Source organism: Candoia aspera, chromosome 18, assembly GCF_035149785.1.
Source record: "Candoia aspera isolate rCanAsp1 chromosome 18, rCanAsp1.hap2, whole genome shotgun sequence".
Classification (NCBI taxonomy): Eukaryota; Metazoa; Chordata; class Lepidosauria; order Squamata; family Boidae; genus Candoia; species Candoia aspera.
The window spans coordinates 3,134,846-3,160,399 of record NC_086170.1 but is presented as its reverse complement, the minus strand read 5'-3'; the positions used below and the strand labels follow the sequence as shown (position 1 = coordinate 3,160,399).

The following is a 25,554-nucleotide window of genomic DNA, read 5'->3' as shown; positions in this document are numbered from 1 at the left end:
CCAAGCATTCCTGCTACCGATGGCTGATTTTTCACAGGGCCAGTCCCCCAACTTAAAAGGGGGTTATCTCTTCCCAGGAAAAGATTCAAAAAGGTCCTCGTGAGTAGAAACGTGGATTCTAACCTCTTCCCAAGACAGCCATCAGCAGCTCCCCACTACAGCAACTATACTGGGTCTGTGCACGCTTCCAAAGGGCATCAGAATAAAAGCTTTGGGCCTCGGGTAGACACAAGCACAGCGCCTCTCTCTTTCCGAAAAAGCAGCCCAGATTCTTCCAAGCTTACTCTCTAGCCTGAAAAAAGTGCTGACGCTTTAGAGTTGCAGTCACACACTGATGCTTAAAGCAGTGGCATTTCTTTTTCAGGGGTAACTGTTAAAGGAATAGCAGAGGGACGCTAGGCCTGTGTCTGCATGAGGTCCTAAGCAGGCGCATTCCTGAACTCCATTAGCTTCGCATTACCTTGCCGCCCTCAGGTACATGAGCAGGTCACAATCGTTCACCCCAGGCATCCAGACCAGCTCCTCGTGACGCGTCACAGCGTCCCCATCTCCTGAAGGGAAGGGCTGCAGCTCAGGGAGCTTGGCCTGGAAAGAGAGGGCAGAAACCCAGGAACATCTGGTCACATTCTCTTGATGCTGAGGCTCGACACGAACTTTCAAAGCAAGATGAGAAAGTCTGAGTTATTAAAAAAAGCTGCTTTGCCTGCAGGGAGAGGAACTGCCTTCAGACAACCAAGCAGACCATCTGCGAATAAACAATTTTTTTTTTGGGTTGTGTCTCATCCTGTTCTTTCGAAGCATTTCAGGTGTCACCAATGTGCAGCCGGCATGGCTAAACATTTTTAAAGCCAGTAACAGAGACTTGTTATTTCCAAGGTTGATAAAAAGCTTAGACCCTTGGCCCAGAGTGGGAAAAAGGCCACGGCTTCATCATCACCTCTCAAAATATTGACTGCCGAACTGCAGATTCCCAGAAATCAGGCCTTCCTTTATGAAAAGGGATCTCTGTGCTCCTCCAGCTCCCTACGCTGATTACCCCTTGGCCCTGGGAACTCAAGCCTCACCACAGATCCACAGACGGTTCTAGAGCGGAGAATGAAATTGGACACAAAGGAATCTAAGCAAGATGCTTAATCGTGCCGTCAGTGACGGGTGCACGGCAGCAAACAGCTTCCCAAGCCAGTAATTATTTAACATACTTCAAAGATGAAGCACCTCTAAAAAGTGGCATTTTATACTGGCACACAGAATCAGGAATCACAGGTTCGGAGGCCTTTTGCACACCCCGCTTGCATCCTCCTCTTCCCCAATTTGCTTTCTAAGCTGGGGGGGGGACCCCCGAGCATTGCAATGTCACTGTTTTACATCACTCTCTCTCTGCAAGGAATGAGCTGGCTGCTACTCCCCACTGGCGCAGTGATGGATGGGCACTGCTGTGCGGATGCTGCCAGGGACCCAAATACAGACTCCTAGTGCCAACATAGACAAGCCAGAGAAATAGGAAGACCCGGGAAGCACTTGGCCTTTGCCTCGCTGCCAAAAGGGACAGTTTTATTTTAGAGAAGCCTTTTCAAGTTGATCTATGGAAGGGACACGGTCATAGCGAGACCAGGCAGCAGCGAGAAACTTGCCAGCTTCAGCAATTCTATGATAAACTTGGTGACTTAGGGGGAGGAGGGGGAGCCCACTTTGTAAAACTCGCTTTTACTTAATTTGTCCTCGGTGCTGATGGTCGCTATTAGACCACTCAGAAGCTTCAACTGGCCCAGAATGCAGCAGTGCGAGCAGCAATGGGTATGCCTGGGTATGGCCATGTGACACCCATGTTTTGCAAGCTGGACTGGCTCCCAATTTGCTTCCGGGTGAGATTCAAGGTGCTGGTTATGGCCTCTAAAGTCCTACGTGGCAGAGGGGCCGCCTCTCTCCCACGGTGTCTGCCTGGCCAATTTGAGTGGACAGGGTTGGCATGCTCCAGGTGGCTCCAATTAAGCAATGTCACCTATCGGGAGTGGGCCTACTCTGTCACAGCACCTGCCCTCTGGCATGAGGTCCCCCTGAGATCTGTGTGTGTAATGGTATGTGGGAATGACCTTGGGAAACTGGGTGAAGAAATGGGGAATGATCAGATAAGAGGGAGCTGAGCCCACAGCTGCATAATGGATGGGGCAATAGGCTCAGGGGGGACCCTCCCTGTTATCAGGCTGTAAAGGAGAGGCGGTGGTGGGGGGAGATTTGTACTTTCAGACTTGCAAGGTTCTGTTAATGTAGCCTTATGAAAAAGTAGAATTAGCTCATCCGGTCATGTTTCCTGTCTGGACTACCTGGGAAGGCTGACAATGTGGCTCCCACCCATTGGTGATCTGGAGGGCCTTAAAGGCCTGGCTGTTCTCGCTGGATGTGAGGTGGTGAGATGTTTGGGGGTGTCTATCACATTAGCCACTTTGTTCCCCTCTTCTTTCTCTTCTGTTCTAGTCGGTAGTTTGTGGCTTCTTCTTGCATGGTTTTTTACACTGTCCGGTGCCCTGCGAGTTGCCCAGAGTTGTTTGGAGTCAGGCAGCATCAAATTGCATAAAACGAACAAGCCAACAACTGGGCTCCTGGCAAGACAAATTCTTTGAATCCTGCTGAGGTGGAAGGGCCAAAAGAAATGTCTGCTGAACGACCAGGCCTGTTTGTGAAACAGCTTGTGTGAAGAATGCAGAGCAACGGGAGGCCCCCGTTTGATGCTCACCATACAGGGCAATCTTACCTGATGGCTGGGCCCAACCCGGATTTCTCCTTGGGTGCTGTTCAGCCTCCTGCAAGTTAAAGATACAGAACAGTTAGTAAGTTAAGATCACTCAGGCTAGGCCATAAGTGTGTCCCTGTCCTGCAAGAGGAGGAAGCCTGAAGGCCTCCAGATGTTAGCCATCTACAACTCCCGGCACTCCACACCCAGCACTAGCTGGGTTGCTGGAGGAATGTCGCAATCCCCACCCCAGCAGGGCCCAAGCGCCCAGATGTGGCAATTCAACTGTGCAGCAAATCCTCCTCCTGCCGCATGTCATCTGAACATGAGGTGCAACCCTTCTCAGAAGGCACAGAAAGCCAAGTTACTTCCAAAGCGCGTTAACAGCAGTGCCCCAGAGAAGGTATCATTGAACACGAGGTTAGAAGTGGATGGGGCACGTCGCTCGCTCCTTGGGTTTTAACGTTCATCAAAGGGAGGAAAGGACAAAAAAACCCAGAGCAGGTCCACTCTTAACTTTGAAGGATTATGACCAATTCGGCCTGTGAAGTCACTGTCCTGGGCCATCTATTCAGACCTGAAAGCTATTCCTTCTTGGTTTCTTCCTGCTCTGATTGGCAGATAGTGAACCTCCTGCCCCACGTGAAAGCCCTAGGTTCCAAACCAAAGAAATAAACTGCAATGAAAGGAGGCATCGGGGCATCCCTCCCTACTGTCTGCTTCAGCTGCATGTAATCCAGCTGCATGAAAAAAGGTCCTAACACTTCAAGGCAGATTCCTGATCCCATTAGCAGGAGTCTGCCATGCCGCTTTGCTCAGCATCAAGTCCACCTTGATTAGTGTTTTGGGCACCAGGAGGCCAGGTCAGCTCAGATGCAAAAGTGGCACTCAGGGATTGGACAGCACCCTGCCTGCCCGGCTGACCCCTGGGGCCTGCTCTTTGCTTCCTGTGGATGTGGACTATTCCAGATCTGGGAACATTTCTCTTCTGAAGGGTTCCACGCCATGATGGCTTACGCTCTGCAACAGAGCTGGTCAGATGGCAACTTCAGCAGTGGGCACTTCAGAAAATGTTGCCTGCAAGCCCCAGTGTCAGATTACACTAAAACATGCAGAACGTTAATCAACGATCACCGTATCCATCAGTTAATGCCAACAGATTGTCACTAGTATCTAATACACCATATAATGCCAGTCAGCTGTGTGAACAGGTGCATCTGAAAGACTGGTGCCCCAGGAGACCCACTTGCAGCAGACCGAGAAGGCACAAGGGTTAACCCAGGAAGATTTTAGTTTATGCCTTACGTGGAGAATGGCAACCCAACTTGGACATGGGGTTCCCACAAGGCAGTTCCAAAACAAGTGAACTGTGGGAGGCCATGGGACTCCAGGAGGAATGGGCAGGGGGTGGGGGACTGACCAAGTTTTGAGGGGTGGCAAACCTTGCTGGAAATCACTTAATGGAACGGGAACTGGAATTGTTTGAAGCTGTCACATAGGATGAGGCCTTGGGCAGGTGGGCATCGTGCCCCGGCTCTTCTGTAGCTCCAACCTAGCCTGGCCAGGTGGAGTTTTGAGTTCAGGAAGTGTGTGAATGCATGGGTAGATCAGTGGAGCTTTTGGTTCAGGAAACGAAAAAGGCACATCGTAAGGCTGCCCTTGCTTCTATGCGTTTGAGTCACTGGAGAAAAAGAAGAAGTTACACTGGAGTTTTGGGCTTACGGCTGGCCAGTTCTGGAGAAATCGCTCCTGAAGAGAGCAAGGAGGACATCTTGTTGGTGGCAATCATGCCGTTCCCAAGAACCCCTCTGAGGGGAAGAGGGCTGGCCCTCTCCAAAGAAGAGAGACAAAGATACGGACCGGTCGAAGCACATTCTGGTTGCGTTCGGTGGCGACTTAGCCAAATCATCCCACCTTAGCTCTGACCTAGCAATGTGGGGTTCTCCCTTGAAAGAGTGCTCTGGAGTGACAGGACCCTGTTTATGTAACACTTCCCAGCACTCTGGACAGACGACCTAGAGAGGCAGGCACGCAGAATGACGGTGGTCTTAAGCATCTCTCCTCTCCATCGGGCTTTCAAAAGACTCCCAGCCTGGGGAGTCAAAATGCAGGCTTCCTGCTAGATGGGCTGAAGGGCTCCGTGGTCATGCCCGCCGCCCAGTGTCCCCTGCATGTCCTTCCTCACCACCAGGAGCCAGTCAACACGACGTTGGGGAAGGCAGGCCAATTTATTAAGCCGCCGGCTTGTACGTGCCGCAGACCTATGTTTAATTCAAAGATCCTTCTTCCTCCGAGGTTGCGGGCGCGTCGTGCCGTACCCGAGGCTCTGGCTGTGCCAGATTGATTTCAAAATGGCAACGTTCACAGCTGAATACGCTCCAGTATTATGTTCCTTTTCTCTCTCCGTGGAGTTTGCGGCGAGGCAAGAAAGAGGAAGCTGGGTTATTATGTAAAGGGGAAAAAATGCAAGAATAGAAACCGATGTTCCCGGAGCCGCCAAAGACAGGCGGCTCGGTGTAATCTTTTCTTCAAGTCCAACTCTTTTCTTCCGCAGCTGGCTGACAGCATGGAAGACCGACCGCTCGAGCCATTCTTCTCTCCCAACACCTTTCTGCACAATGGCTCCCTGCCCAGAAAAGCCTCCGACAACAAGCACAAAAACACCCTCCGTGTGATCTCCGTGTGGTCAGAAGCAAAAAAGGCAGGCGGCTGGGGCTGGGCTTTCATCTTGGCTTGGCAAACTCAAATCCGAGGAGTGCCCTAACCCAGCTGAGCGTGGCACAGAAACCAGGGCAGGCAAGCAGAGGCATCTGTATCGTATTTATAGGACCACCGTCTCATGTACGTGACTCCGGGCTAAAAGTGGAAGGAAAACGGGATACGCTCCAACGCAGAAATAGGGCATCAGGTTTGCAAAGGAAACAGGCTTGGAGGGACTGGAGTATTTTCTTGCGTTGGGAGGCCCGTCTTGAAAGAACTGGGAAATAACATGCCTGCCATTAACAGTGCCCCAGACCTGAGGCCACCCTTGCTTTTCAAATGTTAGGGAAAGAGAGGAACCGTCCCCAGGTTTTTGGGAACGCATTAACAGAATAATCATGTGCTGTCAAAAGCCTGCCGGTGCCAAACCGTTGGGCTGATGCTGGCTGGGAGTGATGGGAGCTGTAGTCCCAACACATCTGGAGGCAGCAGCAGCAGGAGGAGCATAGGAAGGAACCCAAGCGACCATGGGAAATGGAGCTTTTTATTTATTGATTTAAGTTTTATCCTGCCTTTATTGTTTTTATAAACAGCTCAAGGCGGCGAACACGCTCCTTCCTCCTCCTATTTTCCCCACAACAGCAGCCCTGTGAGGTGGGTTGGCTGGAATTTTTGATTCAGGAAGGAAAAAACAGCAAGGAAAGAGAACAGGAAGAGGATGGTAATATCCACATGCGTGAAGGAAGTGGGGAGAGAGAAGTTGTTCTCCCCAACTCATTGTCCCAAAGCCCGGCGGGATTTCCCGGCGAAATGGCAATGCCCGGCAGCCAAAGAGCCTACACCTTGCCGAGTCTGTCTTTCATTTCAGGAATTCAAAGCCTCCTAAGATGGCTTTAGAAGCAGGCTGGAGAAGTCCACAGGGAACAGGCAGGGGGATGCAAGTCGTTCAGTCTCTACAGACCCCCCAGCGTAAAGTGCAAGTGTACTGCTCTGTGGCAGCTGCCGGGGACCAACAAGGACAGGGAGCTGATGCCTGGCTTCCCCGGCACATAGGTGCGTCCTGGGCACGAAAGGTGCCAGAGGAAAGCAGGTGGCATCCTCGTACTGGACCCGGCAGCATCTTTTTGCCCTGATCCACCAACGGCCCGTTTGGCCAGGTTCGTGCGATGGGTCGATCCGCTAAACAGGCCAAGCTGAGCCACAGCAGGAGTTGGCTGCTTGTGCTTTGAACCCTCCGCTCCAGGGACGCCCACCCTCCCTAGCCCTACAAGCAATCAGCGGGAGGAGCAGTGAATGCTTTTGCCAGTCTCCCACCCGTGCCCGTTTCAAAGGGGCTGGTTCTCAGCTGACTCCCCCGCCTTCCTGCGCCCGCTGACCCTTTTAGAAAAGCAGATACATGCACCTCATCGTGAGCATGCTGAGACACGGGCACGCAACCCTAACGTGCAGATCCCAAAATGCCCTTTGTAGCCGATCGTGTTGAGCCAAGACCGGACGGCCGAGCTGGAAGAGGGACAAGCAAGGGCCAAGGGTGGCCCGCCCAATGTATTAAACGGGGAAGCCCGAGCCAGGGTGGTCTGCTTAGAAATGCAGGCCGAATGAAACGCCAGCAGGGCTCCCTCCCCAGGAATTCCCTAACCTCTTTCAGATCCCTCCCTTTTCCTGTTTTCCTCTGAGCTTAAGAGAAGGCACAGTTTACCAGGAAATCCAACGGAAGGGGAGAGAAGTGCTTAAACCGCCCCCCCCCCAACACCACTATTTATTTCTAATGGCTTCCCCACCCTAGAATCCCCAAGTATATCTGGACCACCTATTTTGCCGTTTTAGGAAAAAGGTAAAACCAAACAGGCATTCTTAAAAAAAAAAAAGTCAAAGAGGATTTTTGTCCATCACAGGGAAGGGTGTGGGCCTTATGTATTCCATGGGGGTATATATTTATATACATAGGTTTCTGGATCCCATGGTGCTGGAAAGGGTGCTGGGAGGCAAGTAAGAGGAGGGGGTCAGCAGAAGAACGGGGCGCAGGGTGCGAAATCCCACACCAAAGGAAACGGATCTAACAAAGTGGTCGCCATGGCAACCACAACTTAATATTTCAGCCCTTCTTCAGCCGCAGTGGATTAAATATAATGACAAGATGTCCCCCCTTTGAAAAGTAACCTGTTGCCATGGAAACGTTGTCGTCGATCAAAGGAAAACAGGGGCTGGACAGGACGGGCAGGGGAAGAACGCAAAGGAATATCAAAAAGGATGGGGGCACGTTCCACCCGTGGAGAGGAGGAAGGGGCGCTCCACCGAGAGGGAATTGCGCTTTTGGGAGGGGATTAATTGGGGGGTGTTAACTGGAGGCTTTGATCCCCAAATGGGCCTGGCACTTGGTTAAAATCCATCTGTTTGCCTGTCCATCCGCCTATGCCCGCTTTACCCTTGGTTAACCTCCAGCGCCAACCTAAACCAGAGCAGGAAATGTCCTCAAGCTAGAGCTCTGTCGAACCTCCCCAGGAAGCAGCGCGCGCGGGGGGGGGGTGTTTGCCCACCCGGACCCCTCTTACAGAAGGAACCAAGGCAGGGCCATCACGTCAGGACCTGCGCAAGGTGCCAGCTTCAAGGCCTAGGAAGCCTGCAGGCCCCCTTGAATCTCAGGAGAGGCAGAACCAGAACCAAAGGCAGATGGAGGGCCCGGGGGCGCCGGGCAGCAGAGATGCCAGGATGATGGACCTCCCCTAAGCCAGGCTAGCCCCTCATCTTCCGGAAAAGGGCAGCTTTCCAGCTGCTCAGCCCTCCCTGTTTCGAGGAGGAAGAGCACTTGGCTGTTCCTGGAGACTTAATAGCAGGGAGGAGAACCATGCCATGGATTTTAAGGCTGCAGAAATGCACCTGAGGCTGTGTTGGTCCCATACCGGTGGTGCCTCCCTCCCCTCCCCACACCCGGCCTATCCTTTTGACATCTTCACCCGCTTTGCTATTCATGCCTATTTCCATTCCCCTTAGGCACGCCAACGTTCCCCTTTTACAGAACGTGAAACTGAGGCCGAGACACAACACTGACAGTGTTTGCATGGGGTGTGTGTGTGTCCTAAATCTCTTTCCTCGGTGGGAAGCTGTTGCACTAACACAAGTAGAGCACAGAAGGCAAGTGTGCCCACACCAGGGCCTTCACAAGCAGAGAAATCTGAACTGGGAGCTTCCCAGAGGGATCTGGAAAGTGCCCCCCAAATGCATGGAAATCCACCCAGGCATTTCTCAGGTCAATAGGAATGATGCACGAGGCTTAAACATATATTTGGCCAGCTTTAGTCCTGGATAAGGTTGCTGCTAATGGGGTGGCCTGACGTCTTTACATTACAAAATGAAACAATATTTATCCAGATTAGGAACTACCAGCAGCCTAAACTACAAAATGTTCAGCGCTCATCAATTCAGGACAGGTTAGCCTCCCTGAAGCCTCCTGAGGTCTGTGTTTGGGGCGGGGGGGCAGCATTTGATCTCCTGCAGAACGGGAACAATTTGGGCTCCCATCTCCTCTGAACCCGCTTCTCAATCCTCGTTGAAAGCCAGGGATTTTGCTTTCGGGACAGCCTGGGTGAATGTTAATTTTACTGCAACACACGTTTGCCACCATGAACGGCTGCCACTTAGCCCCCAAAATGGGGTTATGAAGAAAAACTCTCCCAACAGATACCATTGGAATTGGCAGAAGTGGGGGGGGGGGGGATCCCTCAATCTGATTTTGACTTTTATCGCTCACAGGAGTCCCTCTAAAGAAACCTTGCCTTTCTGAATGCTTCTCTTGTATCACAGCAGGGGAAAACACCCCTCTTGCGACTTCCTGAAGGGATTTCAGGCCCCCTGTGCTACCTGGAGAAGGGTATCGAGTTGAGTTGGGGATTCTGACGCTGCACTAAGTGACTGCAGCAAGCAGGGAGGGGCATTGCCTCCCTCCAGGTTGCATCCTGGCACCCTATCGCCCCCCCAGTCTTGCTTTACTGTCAACAGAGACCCGGGATGTGACTGACTTCGCCTGAACGATCCCAGGAAGGGGCAAAATAACTGAATGCACGGGCAAAAAGGTTCCAGTGGCAGTTCCTGCATCATCAGCTGGGTTCACACACTGCCCTAAGGCACGGCTTGTGGAATAAGCCACGATGGTTGCGTTCACATAGCCCTCCGAAGTCAAGCGAACTACGGGACCGCTGAGCCCACACAGGAAATCCGAGACAAAGTAATCCTAACGCAGAAAAATATACACAGTACTGTGGTTGCAGAAAAAGGGGGAAGAGGGGAGGAATAAAGAGTCTGAATCTCTTGCACAAATACACACACTTTGGATTTCAACTCAGTTTGTGACTGTTCAGATTATCCAGATAACAACAAATCCTGAGCTAAAATAAATTAGCCCTTGAAAGAATTTTTTATACCAGTGTTTCTCAACTCTGGCCACAAAGACTTGCTGACTTCAACTCCCAGAATTCCATGCTGGCTGGGGAATTCTGGGAGTTGAAGTCCACATGTCTTCAAGTGGCCAAGGTTGAGAAACACTGTTTTATACATACATCTCTGAAAAACTGCAAAAACTGATGGATACCTCAACTCAAGGTGCAAAATGGTAGATGGGTAAGGAATTTAGGGCAGCAGGGGGGGGGGGGGCAGACAGTACATTGGTACGTTAAAACCCTATCCTATAATTGGTCAAAACTGTGTCTTCACTTTAAGGTTTCGCAGGATGCTACACTTTGAGGACTAGCAACTTGGTTTTCATTAGCTGTCCAAATATTTCCAAATCCACGCAGTGCTGAGAACCCACACAGCCCGCAATAAATATGGCTCCATCTAAGAGAGGTGCTACTCGACCCACGGTGGGCGGGTGGGCGTGCACTCCCACGAGGACCTGCCAGCCTTTCCCTGACTCTTTCTGGCCATTTGCAGCAGCTGAATTCGTCTTGACTTGTTCTGCCAGGGCAACAGGCTGCCCTCCCAGCCCCAGCCCCAAGGCAGGGTCTCCAGTGACAAGGCCCACGTCCTGGTCTGACTTCAGCTTCTGCAGAAATGTACCAACAGCTTCTGTGTTCGTGAGAAACACACGTTTGATCGATGTCTAAAGGAGGGCCTCGATCCTGCCTAGGCTGACTGGGGTTTCCCTGCTCCAAGTCAGGGGGGGGCTGCATGTATCCCCACCTTCCCTGAAAGGGGCGGCTGTACATCCATGCCTGCTGCAGGCATGGTCTGACTTCCTCTGCCCCACAGAAAGTTCTCCCAACGGGCTGCAACCGTTCCGGGGGACTGGAGCCCCAGCCTGGGCTCGGGCAGCGTTTCCCCCCATCCCTGCCTGGGGAAGCCTCCCACCGCAGGGCCCTCCCTCCGCTCACCCGGAGTCCCGGCCTGCCCGAACAAGCAGGCCGGCTGTCAGAGCCAGCCCGTCCCTGTTCCGGAGCAGCCAATGGCCACGCATCTACGGCCCTCCTCCCTCCCTCCCCTCCGGGGCCCCCGCCGGCCCTGCAGGCACCGCGGGTCGGGCAGAGCAGGTGGTGGGCTTGGGGTGGAGCGCGCCCCCCGCAGCCGGAGGAGGAGACAGCCTCGGGGCTGGCTATGCCCACCGCGCGCAGGAGGGAAGGAAGGAAGGAAGGAAGGAGGGAGGGCGCTGCCGCCGCGCGCGCTGGCCACCCCCGAGCCCCGATCCTCGGGCCTGCGAGCAGGGAAAGCCCCGCCGGGCAGGCAGGCGGGGGCAGGGGGCGGGAGGAAGCCGGGGCGAGCGCAGGCAAGAGCCACTCTGCACCGAGCCCCCCCGCCGGGCCCGGCTGCCCCCCTCCCCGGGCCGGGCCGGGCCGCCTACCTTAAGGGGCCGAGCGGGTCGTCCATGGCAGCGACAGCGACAGCCTCGGCCGGGCGCTGCAGCGGCTCTACCTGACCTTGCCGCTCCGGGGCTCCGGGACGGGGGGGGCAGGAAGAGGAGGAGGAGGAGGAGGAGGAGGAGAAGGGGGGGAGTCTGCCTGCCCCCCTCCCCTCCCCCGCCAGCTAGTCAAAATGGAGGCCCATGCAGCCCGAGCCGGCCCCGGGAGCGCTTCCGCGGAGCCCGTGCGGTGACCTCAGCCCGCGCGCAGGACGCGGAAACTTCGCCCTCCGACTGACAGCACTGAGCATGTGCCGTGACCCCCCCGCCTGTTTCCGTAAATAAAGCCCCGCCGGCCGACGTGGGGCGGGCGGGCAGGCGGCACCAGCGCAGCGCAGCGCAGCGCAGCGGCGGCGGCTCTGCCTAGCAGGCTCGGGCGCGGGGAGGCGGGCCGCTGGCGAGGGGGTCCGAGACGGGCGACGCTCGGAAGGAAAGCCGCGCCCGCGGCCCCTCCGCCCCGGGTTGGAAGAAGGCCGGGGGGGCAGCCCCTCTCTCTCTCGCACGCACGCACGCACGCACACGCACCCGGCATTCAATTTAATGCGTCTCGGGAGCAACACTCTTCCGCAAAAGGAGGCCGGGCGCAAATGTCAAGTTTTAAAGAGAGCGCCCGAGCGCGGGGAGCGCGCTTCGCTCTCCGCCCAGGGCGACGGCGGGCGGCGGCCGGGAAGCTGAACCCCAGCACGCCCAGAAGCCGCCCGCTCGGGCTGGACACCGCCCAAAGGTAGGGCCGAGCGTTTTGCAGCACTTGTGCTGCCCCGAGAGAAGCCGCCCTGGACGCTTCAACCCGCGTACGCCTCGGGGACTCTAGAGCCCAGGTTGGGCCAGGACGAGGAGACGACCAGTTTGAACCCGGGAGGGAGTAGACCCGATCTCAGGGGAGGACGGAGCGTAAAGCGATTTACACAGTCCAGAGATCAACTCAAAATTACGCCACTGGGATTCGTTCAGTGCAAGAAGGATCAGAGAGGAACTTGGACAGACGTCTGGGACTCTCTTACGACGCCTCCCGACAATGAAACCGCATTCCTGGAATCTCCGCGGTGTCGGTCTCTCGACCGGGCCTACCTCGAAGGGCTGGCACTTTGTCCCTTTCGCAGCGATCCTCCCGGCTCTCTGGTAATTTCCCCAGCGCAACTGTCCCTCCCCAGCTGTTCTCCCATCTCCTGAATGGCTGAGCTCTTGCAGCTCTCCAGATGTTGCTGAGCCGCAGCTGTTTGGCCAATGGGGAAGGGCGATGGGAGTCCAGACAGGTGGGCACCTCTGCCTGTGAGACACCTCCCTCCCTTTCCCCATCCTGGGCCGGATTTCAAGTTCCTGGGCCTGACCGCTGCGCCGCCCAAAGCGACTTAGGACCTCAAAGGCCCACACCTCCAGAAGCTAGCTTGTCAATTACTGCAGAAGACTATCCCTTCCTATCAGACTCTTCATGTATCACCGATTTAAAAATGCTTTTTATGGACCTTGGGAAGCTACCTCGGGGCACTGGCTGGCAGCAGAGGAGATGTTTAAACCACCCACACGCACAAACACAGAGCTCATTTGCATTATGCTTTTGCAGAGAGAACCCACGGCTGAGGCTCTGCCATCAATTTGCCATCATCCATCACAGCAGTTTTTCGCCTGGGAAGCAACAGAGACCCCAGCGAGCTTTCCGGAAGACGCAAATCACTTTGAGGACGAGGGGGGGCGGCGCCACAGCAGCCCCGATCCCCCTTGCTCTTAAACTGCGCTCAGCAGGTTTTTAAAGCGGGGATAAATAAAACGCCAGCTCGGCTTTCTTTTTTACGGAGTCGGCTCGCTCAAGGCAACAGCGAGCTCATCAATAACGCCTCAATGGAGCGAGGACAGGAGGGGAGTGCATTCCAGCCTGCAGTGTGGCAGGGAGGTGGGCAGCCTGCAAGGAAGGCCCCCGATTTTAGCTGCCCTGGAACCTGCTGGTGGCCTGTCCCCAGGACCTTGAAAACAAAACAAAGCTAGTACCCCCAGCCAGGTTCTCAGTCTGGCCTAGATTCAAACTCAGCACCATGCACATATGCAGGTGCTACACACAGACAAACAGGAAACCTGAAGAGGCGATCCCTCTCAGGTACGAAGGCTTCATTTCAGGGCACTGCCCCTGCTTATGATTAAGCCAGACACTGACCAGACATTGACCAGAGGGAGGCTGACTTCAAACAGAGGGTGGCATCCTTTCACAGCCATCAAAAGACGAGCGCCCACATATTACACCACCCAGAGTCACTTTGGGTGAGATGGGTGGCCATATAAATTTGACAAATAAATATCCCCCCGTAAACATGGTGGTTCCATAATCAGGCCCCAGGTTGCTAGGAGAGCAACAAGCCAGGAGGTGCTGCACCCTCACAGTTCTGAGCCCCCTCCCCGATTCGGAGCTCAGCATCCCATGATGCCCTGGGAAAGCCCACGTGGGAAATATCTCCCCTTTACCGAATCGCAAGCTACCTTTTCGGCCAAAGCAGCAAACGAAACCAAAGCAGACCTACGAATCACACCCTGTGTTATCACGGCAATTGAGAAGCTGAACAAAGGGGGAAACCCGGTTTGAAAAGGGAACGCAGCAGGGATAACAACATTCGGGCCTCACGGTAAAGCAACAGAGAGAATTGCAATTGCAACAGGCAGTTTTCCCGAGTCTTCGTGGGGGAGGTCCGTCCTGTGAGTGGGAGAGACATTGGAAAGGGGGTCACCGCAAAAAAGGCCCTGGCTTTACTGATTACCAATCAGACTGATCTGAACAGCAGGGCAACAGGTGGGGTTTTAAATCTGAACTCAAAACACCAGCAGATGCTGCTTCCAGGAAATAATACTTGCCCACACCTTGGGGTTTAGCGTACCTGCCACCTGCCCAAATGTTTCCCCCCTCCTTTAGCACAGACGAAAATATGTCCTCTGATCTCTTACAGGCAGCTGAATTATTTCTCAATTGAGGAAGTACAAGCCACTCACCTTGTCTCTGGATTATAGCCCAGTATATAGAAAAAAGAGTCCATTCGGGCTTTGAACTCCCTAGCAGCAAAGATGTCGGAGAAATGGGAGATGTTACATTTTCCCCTGCAAAGAAGAGAGGGAAAAGGAGTGTCAGGTTGGGGTTCTTTGGGTGGACAGTGGCTTACGTAACCGAGGGGGCCCTGAAGACCCACATCGCTGGCCCAGACTGAGAAACCCCACCTCTCTCGGGTGGAGATACCGAATCCCACATATAAAGGAAGAGCTGTCACTGCATATGCTTGCCTACTGATTTAAGTATTTAAATAAAATCCAGCAACCAGCTAAACAAGATGCCCGCAGTCCCAGATTACTTCAAGCCAATTGTGAACCAGTGGAATTCACTTTCTGTCCCCAGCCACACTACAGGCCTTGGTTCCCAAGCCTGCAACTTCATTCGCTCACTTTATTTTTTCCCTTAGTGGTTACGGATCAAACTGGCTCTTGCGGCCACTGATAACCAAAGCGTGGGATTTCGAAGTGCGTAAAGGTCAAGCAGGCAAAGAAATTTTTTCATCCAAAAGCAAGGCCAAGCTACCGTCTGCAGAAAAACCTACAAGCAGAGGAATGCAGACGCACAAAGAATATCGAAGTGAGTGGGAAAGGGGAGTCCAGTCGTCGTGAGGCAGTCGGGCGGCGTTTTGTTTTAACTTTTTGCTAAAACACCCTGCCTGGGAGGTGCATATTATCATTGCCATCTTGGTTAACCCTAAGCTAAGAAAGTTAACTGCATCCCCGCAAGCGTCTACTTGTTATTCATGTCAAGGGAACTTGCCAGAGAAAGCACAGAAGCCGCCCCCAGCGAATGGAGGAGATCAGCCTCAGGGGACGAACACTGGCCTTTGAAAAGCAGCAGCGAGAGTGGGCATGGAATCAAGCCCTGCACGCTGGTCGTCTTCCCGGGACGTGGCTGGCTACTGTGGAAGGTGCAATGAGGTCCAGACAGGCCTACTTTCCCAACCTGGTGCCCACCAGCTGCACTGCAACTACAATTCCAGAATTCCCAAGGACCATCCTTGGTGGGAACGCAAGGAAGGCTCCAAACTGGAAAGGCAAGGTACACCAAATCTCTCTTCTTATGGGGTAGCGGAACACGCTTAGTAACGTGGTAGGGTCCCTCTGAAGCGTCTGGATCTCATTTCCTTGGCACGCCTGCATGGCGGGCTACGCGCCCCTTCCCTTCGCAGGTTCGCAAGAGGACGGCCCGTCTACGGGTAGTTTGTAGGGATATCCCTCCTCCCCCTTAGACTCCGCACAGTCTCTTCCAACAACAAAGCCATTATTGCCACAATTTCCAGAATACCGCTGGCAGCACTTGTAGGTTTCGAAAGTGTCTGTGGCATCTACCAATCTGATGCTCTCTAGATGCATAGGGACCGCAACTCTCAGAATCCCTAGCCAGCTGGGGTGGGGGGGCGCCACGCCGGGCATTCCTGCATTTGCAGAGCAAGCAAGAGGGCCCACCTGTCTTTTCTCACAGCCACGCAAATGGGTTCCCTGGTGGAAAACTACACAGAACAACACGTGTGTGTTACGTGCAGGGGGAGAAGGGAGATCTCCAAGTCCAGCAGAGCTAACCCGCCCGCCTCGCACCAGTTCCTGCTCTTCCTTTCTGTTTTGGCCAGAAGGATGTGGTGGTCTTCTTGGAAGCATCCAACTCATGCTGGGGTTGTGGACATCCCAGCTCCCCCGGTGGAAGTTTCCACGTTTATCTTGGAAGGTAAGAAAGAGACAGGAGAGCCGCTGGCAAGAAAGAGGAGGGTTCTCTTTCTGATAGCAGAGGCTCTGACTGACTCGACTCAAAGACGACAATTCAGCAAAGGAGGGTGGGAGGGCTGCTCGTGGCCGCCCTTGAACCCCCCACCCCATCAATGCAGGACGGGCAGGGAAATCATTCCACCCGCGCTTCAACGGGAGCCACGTCCTGCAAGACAGGAAAACGACAGGCGCGGCGCTGGGGTCATTTTTGTTTGAATTCGGCAGGAGGAGGATTTCTGGGCCAAAGGTGGATCCTCATTTCTTCAATTCATCAAGGAGAGAAAGGAGGAGTTAAAAGATTAATCAATACTCCCCAGGAAGAGGAGAAAAATTGTGTATGAATTGACAAGGTGCGCAGTTTGAGTTGGAAACTTAAGACACCCATTTTTCACTGAGAAACAGAGGCACAGCACAATCCCCGGAGGGCAACAGATTTTCCACCCCTGCACCAACCACATCTGAATCTGGATTAAGACACGAAGAACAAAGAACCTTCCAAGTGACTCTGTTGTAGTTCAGCCTTGTAATATTTGTGTAGAATACAGCTGGTTCCCAGAGCTCTAGACCAGTGTTTTGCGACCTCAGCAACCTTGGTATGTGTGGACTTCAGCAACTTTAAGATGGTGTGGACTTCAGCATGCTCGCTGGGGAATTCTGGGAGTCGAACTCCCCACATCTTAAAGTTGCCAAGGTTGAAAAGCACTGTTCTACATGAAAGATGACTCTAGATAGAAAAGGACAAATAGAAGACAAATATCAAAACTGCCCCCTTCTCCTTGGATTGGGCGGAGAAATAATCTAGAAGGCCAAACGTTGCAATAGAGGTATTAATACGGCTCTGCCAAATGACCATTTTGGGCCCTTGGGGCTGAAATTAAGCTTCCAGTGCTACACAAACCCAGTGCTACTTTGTGTGTGTGTGTGTGTGTGTGTGTGCGCGCGCGCACACACACGCGCATGCGCTTTGAATCTGTCTGGATTCCTGGCAGTTGCCTGGACAAATCCCTGCAGTGTTGTGGGCAACCTTTTTGGAAGTGGCTGGCCGCCGCCGCCACCTTCCCGGGGTTGAGGGAGGGGGCCTGGCCCACGGTCACCCCGCTGGCTTCGTGCCTAAGGCAGGATTAGAAGTCACGAGTCTCCTGGTCTCTAACCCATGCCTCTAACCACTGTGCCAAACTGGTTCTTCCAAGGCTAGTTATATCACCCATACTGTAACTACATCTACACAAATGCTTGCACAGCTAAGCGGAAGGCGTTTTATTCTGTTAGAGATAAAAAGCAGGCGAGGCGAGGGAGGCCGCTGCCAAAAGATTTGTTGCTGCCTTTGAGAAGGCGGCACCGGGAAGCCAGTTTGGGACTGATGCCAAGAAACGAACGTGGACATGTCCACGGAGCCATCAGCGGTCAAGTCTGACCAAAGGAGATTCTACCTTCATAAAGGAAGGCGAGGAGAAAGAAATACCACATCGGGCACGATAGGAAAGTTACTTCCTGAACACAGTGGAATTACACCAGATTCTAAAACGAGGTTCTCAAATAATTTCTTCGGTGGGTTCTTAGCCACTCACCTGAGGGCCGCAGCGTGGTAAGTATCAACATAGTCCGAAATGAAAAGCTCTCGATTCTTGATCACTGGGTCCGTAATAACCAGCTCACGCCCAGAATCTGCAAAAACAAAGCCACGCGTTTAGTGATGCTTCTCTGCCTCAGGCATGCCCCTACTAGGGTTTCTACTCAAAATGTTCAGACGTAAAAGGAGGGGCCAAGATCTTGATCCTGGTTTGGATCCTCATGTTCTTGGCACAAAGAGGTGTCAGGAAAGACCAGGATCTGCTTGGATAAATCCTGGGCAGATGGTCCAAGCCAAAAGAGCTGGCGATGCTAACAGCTGGACCTGGCATACGGCAGTCCTTAGGTTGCCACTCTAGGATGGATCCCAGATTACTTTCCTCCAGTTTCCTTGGGACCCACCGCTTCCTTTCACACTAGTCACTTGTCATGTTGGGAACGGAAAGGTCCACAGAGATTCAGCTGTGGGGCTTCCTTTCCCCAGAAGACGCTGTGCGGCCCAAGACTGCCAGGAGGAAACTACCAGCGGTGGTTCTGCTAATGAGACATTGTGTCTCCATTTTCCCTTTGGAGTTGGTTTTCCAGCTCTCGTGATCGAAGGAAAAGAGCAGGACTGGGAAAGATCTTCCCAAAGTCCAGAAATCTGAAGCAATGCAAATAGAGGCTTCCGTGCCCGAGGATGTAACTCCACCTCCTTCTTTTGTGGGTCTCCCCTTTTGCCTGTCTTCTCCCACTGGCCAGAAGCAGGCGTGGAGGCGCCCGATGTTTTGGGAGGCTGAAGCTCAACGGACGCAACGTCTGCTGCTGTGAGTTTTCCAAAGGAAAAATGGAAACTTAAAGCTACGTGTGGAGAAGGGAGAAGAGCGCAACTCAAACAAACCGAGATCGCTCCACCCGCAAAAATCAGCGTACCGTTTTCATTGTGTCGGTCCTGGACTAAGTGCTGGTACACAGAGTCTGGGACTTCTGACTGGCGGTAATACCACTTGACGTTCATGAGGAGGTGGTCCCGCTTGCTCTGAAAGGAAGGAAACATCTGTTACAGACAAGGGATCCGGATCAGCTCGCTGCCACATTCCTACCTGGACAGGTGTGGCAATGAGCTACAAGAAAACTGAGTTATTTGGCCCATCAGCACAGGGAGGTGAGAAAGAAGACAGACCTACTCTGGTGGCAAGACTTCAGAAGGAAAACACGGCATTGCACTCACACAGATCAGTAAGTGCAATTTGTCTTCCCAGTAAGGACAAATTGCAATACACGCCTGCCTAAATGTACACAAGTGCCTGCCTGCCCTATAGGCAGATGCTAAAGTAAACCAGGGACTTAATTTGTTCTTCTAGAATTCTGACACCCAGCGCTCAAATAACGGGGGCTTCCTCTAGATACGGCTGCTTTTAAGGTTGAAAGCAAGGGGCAGGCGCTCTTCGTGCTGAGGCGCCTTTAGCTTGGCTGATTTAACACAGCGCAAGATTCTACGCCTGACTGAGGTTCATCTCCTTCGAAGAGAATCCCGCGTGCTTCTTAGTCCTTGCAGCACCAGGGAACGGAGAAAAAAATTGGACATGTTCACCACGCGACATTCAGAAAGGTTCACAGGCTTCCCCACAGGCAGCAGATTCAACAGCTCTGGTGCCAGAGCCAGCAGGAAGAAGAAACTCATTCTCAGGAGGTGACTAACGCTGTTCTGAAGTGCTTCAGAAGCCTAGCAGGTTATTTAAGCAATGGGTGCGGTTAACTCCATCCCTGCATTATTTCGCAGCTCCGGGCTGAATCAACTCTTCTCTCTTCTCTGCCCTCCTTTTATCACCCTATGCTGCTAAGATCTTTTTTTGGGGGGGGGGGAGCACATGTAATACTGTAAAAGATCCAGCCAGCGGCAGCATTGTGTCGGGGGAAAAAAATCAAGATTTTTCAGAAACTGCTTGCCATGCTGTACGGGTGGCACAGTTTTTTTGTTTTTTTTTAAGGCAGTACAGATGGCAAAAATATTGTGGGCAAAGGAGCTTAAGGACTCTACAACTGAACTTTTCCAGCCCAGAAAAGAACTCAGTCATTCGATGGCCCAGCTCAATTCCTCCTGTTGAAAGGATCCCGAATAGCCACAGGGGATGGGGAAAAAACACTGCCCCTGCTCCAAAGACCCTAAAAGAAAACTGGGCCAGTTGGTCACAAAACCAGTGGCAGATCTTCTGAACAGCTGCTCTGGGTCCAGAGAGAGGTCAGAGCAGCCTCCCAGGTTCAGTGAGCCCCGGGTTCATAACCATGGCACTGAATCCAGCGTTTCTTAAAATTAATTTTTGTTGAAGAAATTTTTACAGAATAAAAACATTTAAAGGAAAAAGAAAATAAAGGAAAGTAAAAGAAAAGTGGTGAGAAGAAATAGAGAAAAAAAGGGGGGGGGGAAGAAAGACAAAATATAAAGAAATGACTTCCGATCTTCTTTACAGCAGTTATAAATGCATTTGAATTTTATCCTCTCTCTCTGGTTACATCATAACTCCCTTCCTTTCATAATCTACCCTTTCTAATCATCAAACCCATACATCATACTTTCCCCCCAGTTTTCAGCAAAAAGTCCATAAAGGGTTTCCAGTCACTAAGAAATGCAGTTACTGCAGAATCCAGCATTTTTGAAACGCCTCGCCCAATTCTACGGGTAAGGAGCCAGAAATTATTCCCTGACCAATTGATCCAGGCAAGACTGCAGAAGACAGCACGCTAAGGCTCCTTGGATACAACGGAGATCCATTTCCCCAACTCCCCGACGTAAAGGCAGCAAGTTCCAAATGAGCCCTCAGGAGCAACAGTGAAAGGAGTGTGTGTGTGTGTAGGCAAAGAAAGAGTTAAATTTCCCGCTACAAGCAAATCCCTTTTTTGAGGAACAGCCCAACTGCTTCCTGCTTAATGTGCACATCCCCTAGCCTGACATCGCTTCCCAGAACAGAACTGTTTGGGAACAGAGGCAAGACCAAAACAGCTGGAGTTCAGGGGTCTGGAATAAGTTTAGAATGACAGCCAGAAGTTCACAACAGCATAGATGCAATTCCTTGCGTCCCCCAAGGGGCCCGGTAAGTCCCTGGGGAGAGAGGGACGCCCTTTCTCATATATTAGTTTATCAATTCAGAAAGCAGGAGATGGGGCACCTCCCTGGGTGCTGGGGGGGGAGGGAGGAACCCATATCAGCAGGATCCCCCTTCCCCACTGAAGCACTCCTTATAAAAACTGGTACACTTTAGGTGCCCAAATATTGAGCCACACTTGAGCAGCCACCCCTGCTTTAGCGATCGCAGAAGCCATTACCGAGACGGTTTCAAGGATGTCTGTGGAGCCATACGGCCTAGGAGCTGGATCCCAATTTTAAGATGCAAGCTGAAATTGTCGGGAGGTCAAATTCCGTGCCCTCTGTCCAATTTCTGTGGAAACACGGCAGGCGTGCTTAGAGAAAATGTTGCTTCGATGGGGTAGGAATGATCGCGTGGCTACAGCACAGGATGCCAATTTGAGACGGGATGGGGGCACATCCCAGAAAGCATGTGCTGGCTCGTAGGAAGCACTAGGTGGAGCGTGCTTGGTTGTGGGGACAGGCACAGGAGTCCAGGCACAATTCGCAGCCACGGGGTGCCTGGTTCCTCCACCGTTCCAGTCTGTAAGCTCCTGGGAGTCCAATTTCTCTGCACGCAAACACACCCTCGAAGGCACAACTGCTAAAAACGACAGAGAAAGGACCTTAAAAAGGGAGGGGGTCCATGCTTGCTCCACTGCACAGGCTAGGTGCTGCTGGCACCTTAAGTTACCCTCCTGGCAGCGTTCGAAAAACAAATGCCCGCACGCTCAGAAGAGCAGCAAAGCAAAGTCTTTGCTGTTTTGCAACAGATGCACCAAAGAGCGGGTTCTGTTTAATTCCCCCAACAGGCGATGCAAATGCAAAATGTGCTGAGACGCTACTTTGTTGCAACCTGGCACGGCTCTTGCAAATCACAGCTCCCCAGTACGGCATCACGTCACCTCGACAGCTTCTTTGGGGCCCAATTAACTTAAAAGGTTTGGCTGTGAGGGGGTCCTCCTCCTCCTCCTCCTCCACCAGGAAAGGGGCGGCGAAAACGGGAAATCAGAACTTACAAACAATATTGATGCTGCAAAGAGGTAGTCCTCGCTTAACATTCGTTTAGCGATGGTTCGGACTTACGAAGGTGCTGAAAAACTGTCTTGCGATCGGTCCTCACGCTTCCGACTGTCACAGCGTCCCCGCGGGCACATGATCACAATCTGGGCACTTGGCAACCAGTTCACATTTATGACTGTCGCAGCGTCCTGTACTCACTGATCACCCTTTTTGACATACCCGGATTCGATTAACGACCGTTTGGCTTAGCAACTGCAATTCCGGGCCTAACTGTGGTAAGCAAGGACTACCTGTAATATCGTACAAACACTTGTGGGGGTACAGAGGTCACAAAGTCCACCCCCAGCCCCCCCCCCCCGGCACTGTATGGTGAAGAGGCCTTTTTATTAATTTAGTAAATTCATGCAAAACTAAGCCGGCCGGATCTGGGCTCCCATTTCCTTTTCAGCGTGGAAGCTGGCGGCTGTGCCAATTTTTCTCCAAGGAATCGCTTCCCCTGTTGCTTCCTTTTTAATCTTTAATAGCAGCTGCGCTTGGAGGAAAAGCATCACTGCTGCATGTGCCACCCTCCTTTCCCTGGAGAGAAGCAAGCGTTTGCTTCCAGGAGGGGGCCCAAGTCAGGGCCTCGGGACTCCCAGATCCAGAGTTTGCAGATCACCAAAGAACAGGAGAGCCCTTTTGCTTCTACGGGGCTGCACCTTTTCTCCATCTAGATTGGTATCTTCTGCTTTACAACCATTTGGGCCTGAGGTGCTGCAACCACTGAGGTCTGCCCCCTGGGGGAAAGTAGGTTGCACTGCATGGGTGAAGAGGCTGCATGCTGCATCTCTGGAGGAGTCCCCGCTTCGGTCTTGCGTCCTCCCGGCCAACCACACTGTATTTTGACTGCATCCCTGCACTGAATACAATTGGGCCATCCAATACACAGGAACGTGGATTCCCACCGCCTCTGGAATATTGCACGTAGCTCAACTCAGCACTGGGTTCCTCTCACTCTGGAAGGTTGTTGGCCAAGGATGATGGGAGCTGTGGGTCAAAGCTTCTGAAACCTGCGGGTCAGGGAACGGGCTTCATCTGATCTTTGGGGAAGGAACGCTGCTTCTGCCTGCCCAAGACCCATTTGGTCTCCCGGTCCCTGGATTCAAGAAATCCACCTTCGAAGTGCCATCCACTTGCGGCAGCAAATTCTTTAACTCGAAAGATGCTGCATGACTCGCTCTCTTTTGCTGGTTCAGCCCCCTTTCCCACTTATCACTGCAAAGATTATGCACCAGCAACCTGAAGCTTGCAAAACGCTGGCCGAGGCCTTCCTTCGAAGGAAGGGGCATGGAAAGCTATTTTTAAGCCTCCTGCCCCCACCCCCCAGTTTTAAAAGGCTTGCTGCTATGTAGCTGAATCTGAAGCATTTTTTCCACAGGCACAATTAAAGAGCAACTGCTAAACACAGTTTTCCAACCACCTGGCATTGTGGCACACATGCCTATGCAAACACAAGGCGTGTACTTTACACAGGGAGGTGTGAGGGAGAGAGAGAATCCAGCCCCACAGCCCAAAGGCAGTGGGGTGGGGGGGAGAGAACAAAAGCCCAACAGGAGAGCAGTGATATTCCACCCCAGCAGCAAATTGCAGCTCTTGAGTACCAGCTTTCAGGACAGAGAGACGGCTTTTTGCACCCTGGAGCATGCCAGCCCCCATGAGCAGACTGCTGCTGACTTGACACAGTGTGGAAGGAGGGAGAAACAAACCCTCCAAGGATCTAGACGATCAGCAGGCGCCAGTCACGCAGAGTAAATATTACACCCAGGAGGAAAGGCAGAATTTGCTGCCTGCTGCTGCCCAGCTCCGGCCTGTGAGCTTCTCCGCAGTGCCCGGCTAGCCAAGGTGAGAGCAGCATTTGGGACTTGTTAGACCTCCCACCAGACCCCGCGGGGCTTGTCTTAGGAGGGGGCCTTGGGGACAGGAGGGGTGAGGGTGTGCCATTCCTGGGGTGGGGGGAAGACTGGGGGCTGCCCTTGAAACCCAGAATTGCATGGGCTGGCAACTCTGCCTGCAACCCTTTCCCCAAGCTCCCTGCTCTTTGGCGGGGGGAAGAGATGACCCCAAGGGGATCATCTTTAAACAACGCAGGGGAGGGGCGTTACGGCAAGGCTGCCTGCCAAAATCTGCTGCTCGCCCGCCTTCTGTTCTGGTTAGAGAGGAGGGGTCTCCTCCCCCAGCAGCACTTTGGCCCAATCGGCCTGTCTGTGGTGTGTGGGATGGGCGGCCCCTGCGAAATCACCCGCAGTCACCCTCAAATCCAGTCACCTGAACAGCCACTGGGGTTACAAATGCTGTTAACTAAGCAACCAATGCGCGCCCTGGTAATTCAACCCCATTAAGAGCAGCTGAAGCTCCCGCCTGGAGGGTGGCAGGGCTCAGGCTGAGGCCCCCCTCCTCTGGGAGGGGCACCTGATGTTTGCCGCCCCCCATGCTCTCCTGGTCTGGCCTGACCATTCCTGCCTCCTCCTCCGCTTTCTCTGATAGCTACCACTGCCAACTGGCTGATTTTCAAGGGCCCTGCGTTCTGCAGGGGCAGAGGGCCTTCGAGAACATCCGCATCGGTTTAAGCAACCGCCTCCCCTTTCGAGCATTTGAGAGGAAGGGGTGCCAGCGCCTTTCAACAGCTCCAACAAGGGCGGGCCACGGCCAGCAACACCCGGGCAACTACGGAGTGTCCAAAAGCAGGCGGAGGGATGGTTTTCTCACTCGATTCTCCGCACACGGACCTGCAGCTTGGACGCCGGTCCGGGAGGAGAGGTGCGGTGGTCAAACCAGGACTTGGTCACGAGCCACAACCTAAGGACATGACACCCCCCTCAGCCCGCTTCCCCACCTCTCCGGCTGCATGGCTGCCTTAAGTTTCAAGGCTAGCGCAAGTGGAAGCGTTCGCTGTGGCTGAGGTGTGTCCCCCTGAAGATGGGCAGCTCATGGAGGCAGAAGAAGCGGGCAGGGACGGGGCTGACTCTGCGCACCTCTGAAAACCGATGCCACGCAAGAGGACTTCCAAAGTAACTCTTCCTCTTCAGCGAATTCTTCCGTGAAACACACGCCCCTCCCGCGCACCTTTACCGAGGGACCCCACCGGGGCTCAAGGGGCGCCTTCCCATTTCACACCCAACTGAATGTCACCATAATCGTAGCAGTCGCCCTAACAGGCCCCCCCAAAGCCAGAAGGGTGCCGTTCACGAGCCAGCCTTTTTCAGGGGCCGGCTCTCAGTTATGGAAAGAGGCTGCCCTGCCCTTTAAGTCAAGAAACTACAGCTCCCAGCATCCCTCCTGCCTGGCTCCGCTGAGCAGGGCCGCAGGAAGTTCTCTCGTTCAGCAGCACTGGGGAAACCACGGTTCCTCAGCCTCTGCTTCGCAGGAGAGCATCCATGGCTCTTCCTGGTAGCAGCGGAAAGCGGCTTCCGGCCCCCAGGGCAGCGCTCGATGTCCTGCATCTGTTGGCTGGATTCCCAAGATCACAGTTCAGTGCAGTAACCTGGAAAGGCCTTTTGGGCTGGCTATTTATTCCCCTTGTGCCCAGTGCCGAGGGCACAGACAAACCCCTTCCAGGCACCGATATTCCAAGCCTGGTTTTCTTCCCGCGCCAGCAACCCCTTGCGTGGGAAAACAGTGCACCGAAGGGTCACGCCTTGCTAATCAGAGGTGAACATCATGCAGGAGACAGAATTACACGCAGTAGCAGGTTAGGCAGCCAAACGCGGGGAGAGAGGGGGAGTTAAAGAGCAGAGCCCT

The 25,554-nt window shown here is 53.3% G+C and overlaps 1 protein-coding gene across 4 annotated transcripts in view; it reads right to left on the bottom strand.

Annotated features, from left to right (window-relative positions):
- The window catches only part of RERE (arginine-glutamic acid dipeptide repeats), a 223,521-nt gene that overhangs the window by 66,785 nt on the left and 131,182 nt on the right, over positions 1-25,554 (bottom strand). For 3 of the 4 annotated variants that reach the window (XM_063317557.1, XM_063317558.1, XM_063317559.1), the window contains exons 4-8: positions 18,564-18,669; positions 17,651-17,747; positions 14,286-14,390; positions 2,750-2,798; positions 461-585 (exon numbers count right to left, since the gene is read on the bottom strand). In XM_063317557.1, the coding sequence (XP_063173627.1) occupies positions 461-585; positions 2,750-2,798; positions 14,286-14,390; positions 17,651-17,747; positions 18,564-18,669 (482 nt within the window). Of the gene's footprint in view, positions 1-460; positions 586-2,749; positions 2,799-11,258; positions 11,354-14,285; positions 14,391-17,650; positions 17,748-18,563; positions 18,670-25,554 lie in introns of those variants that run through there. The other variant, XM_063317561.1, reaches the window with a different exon arrangement.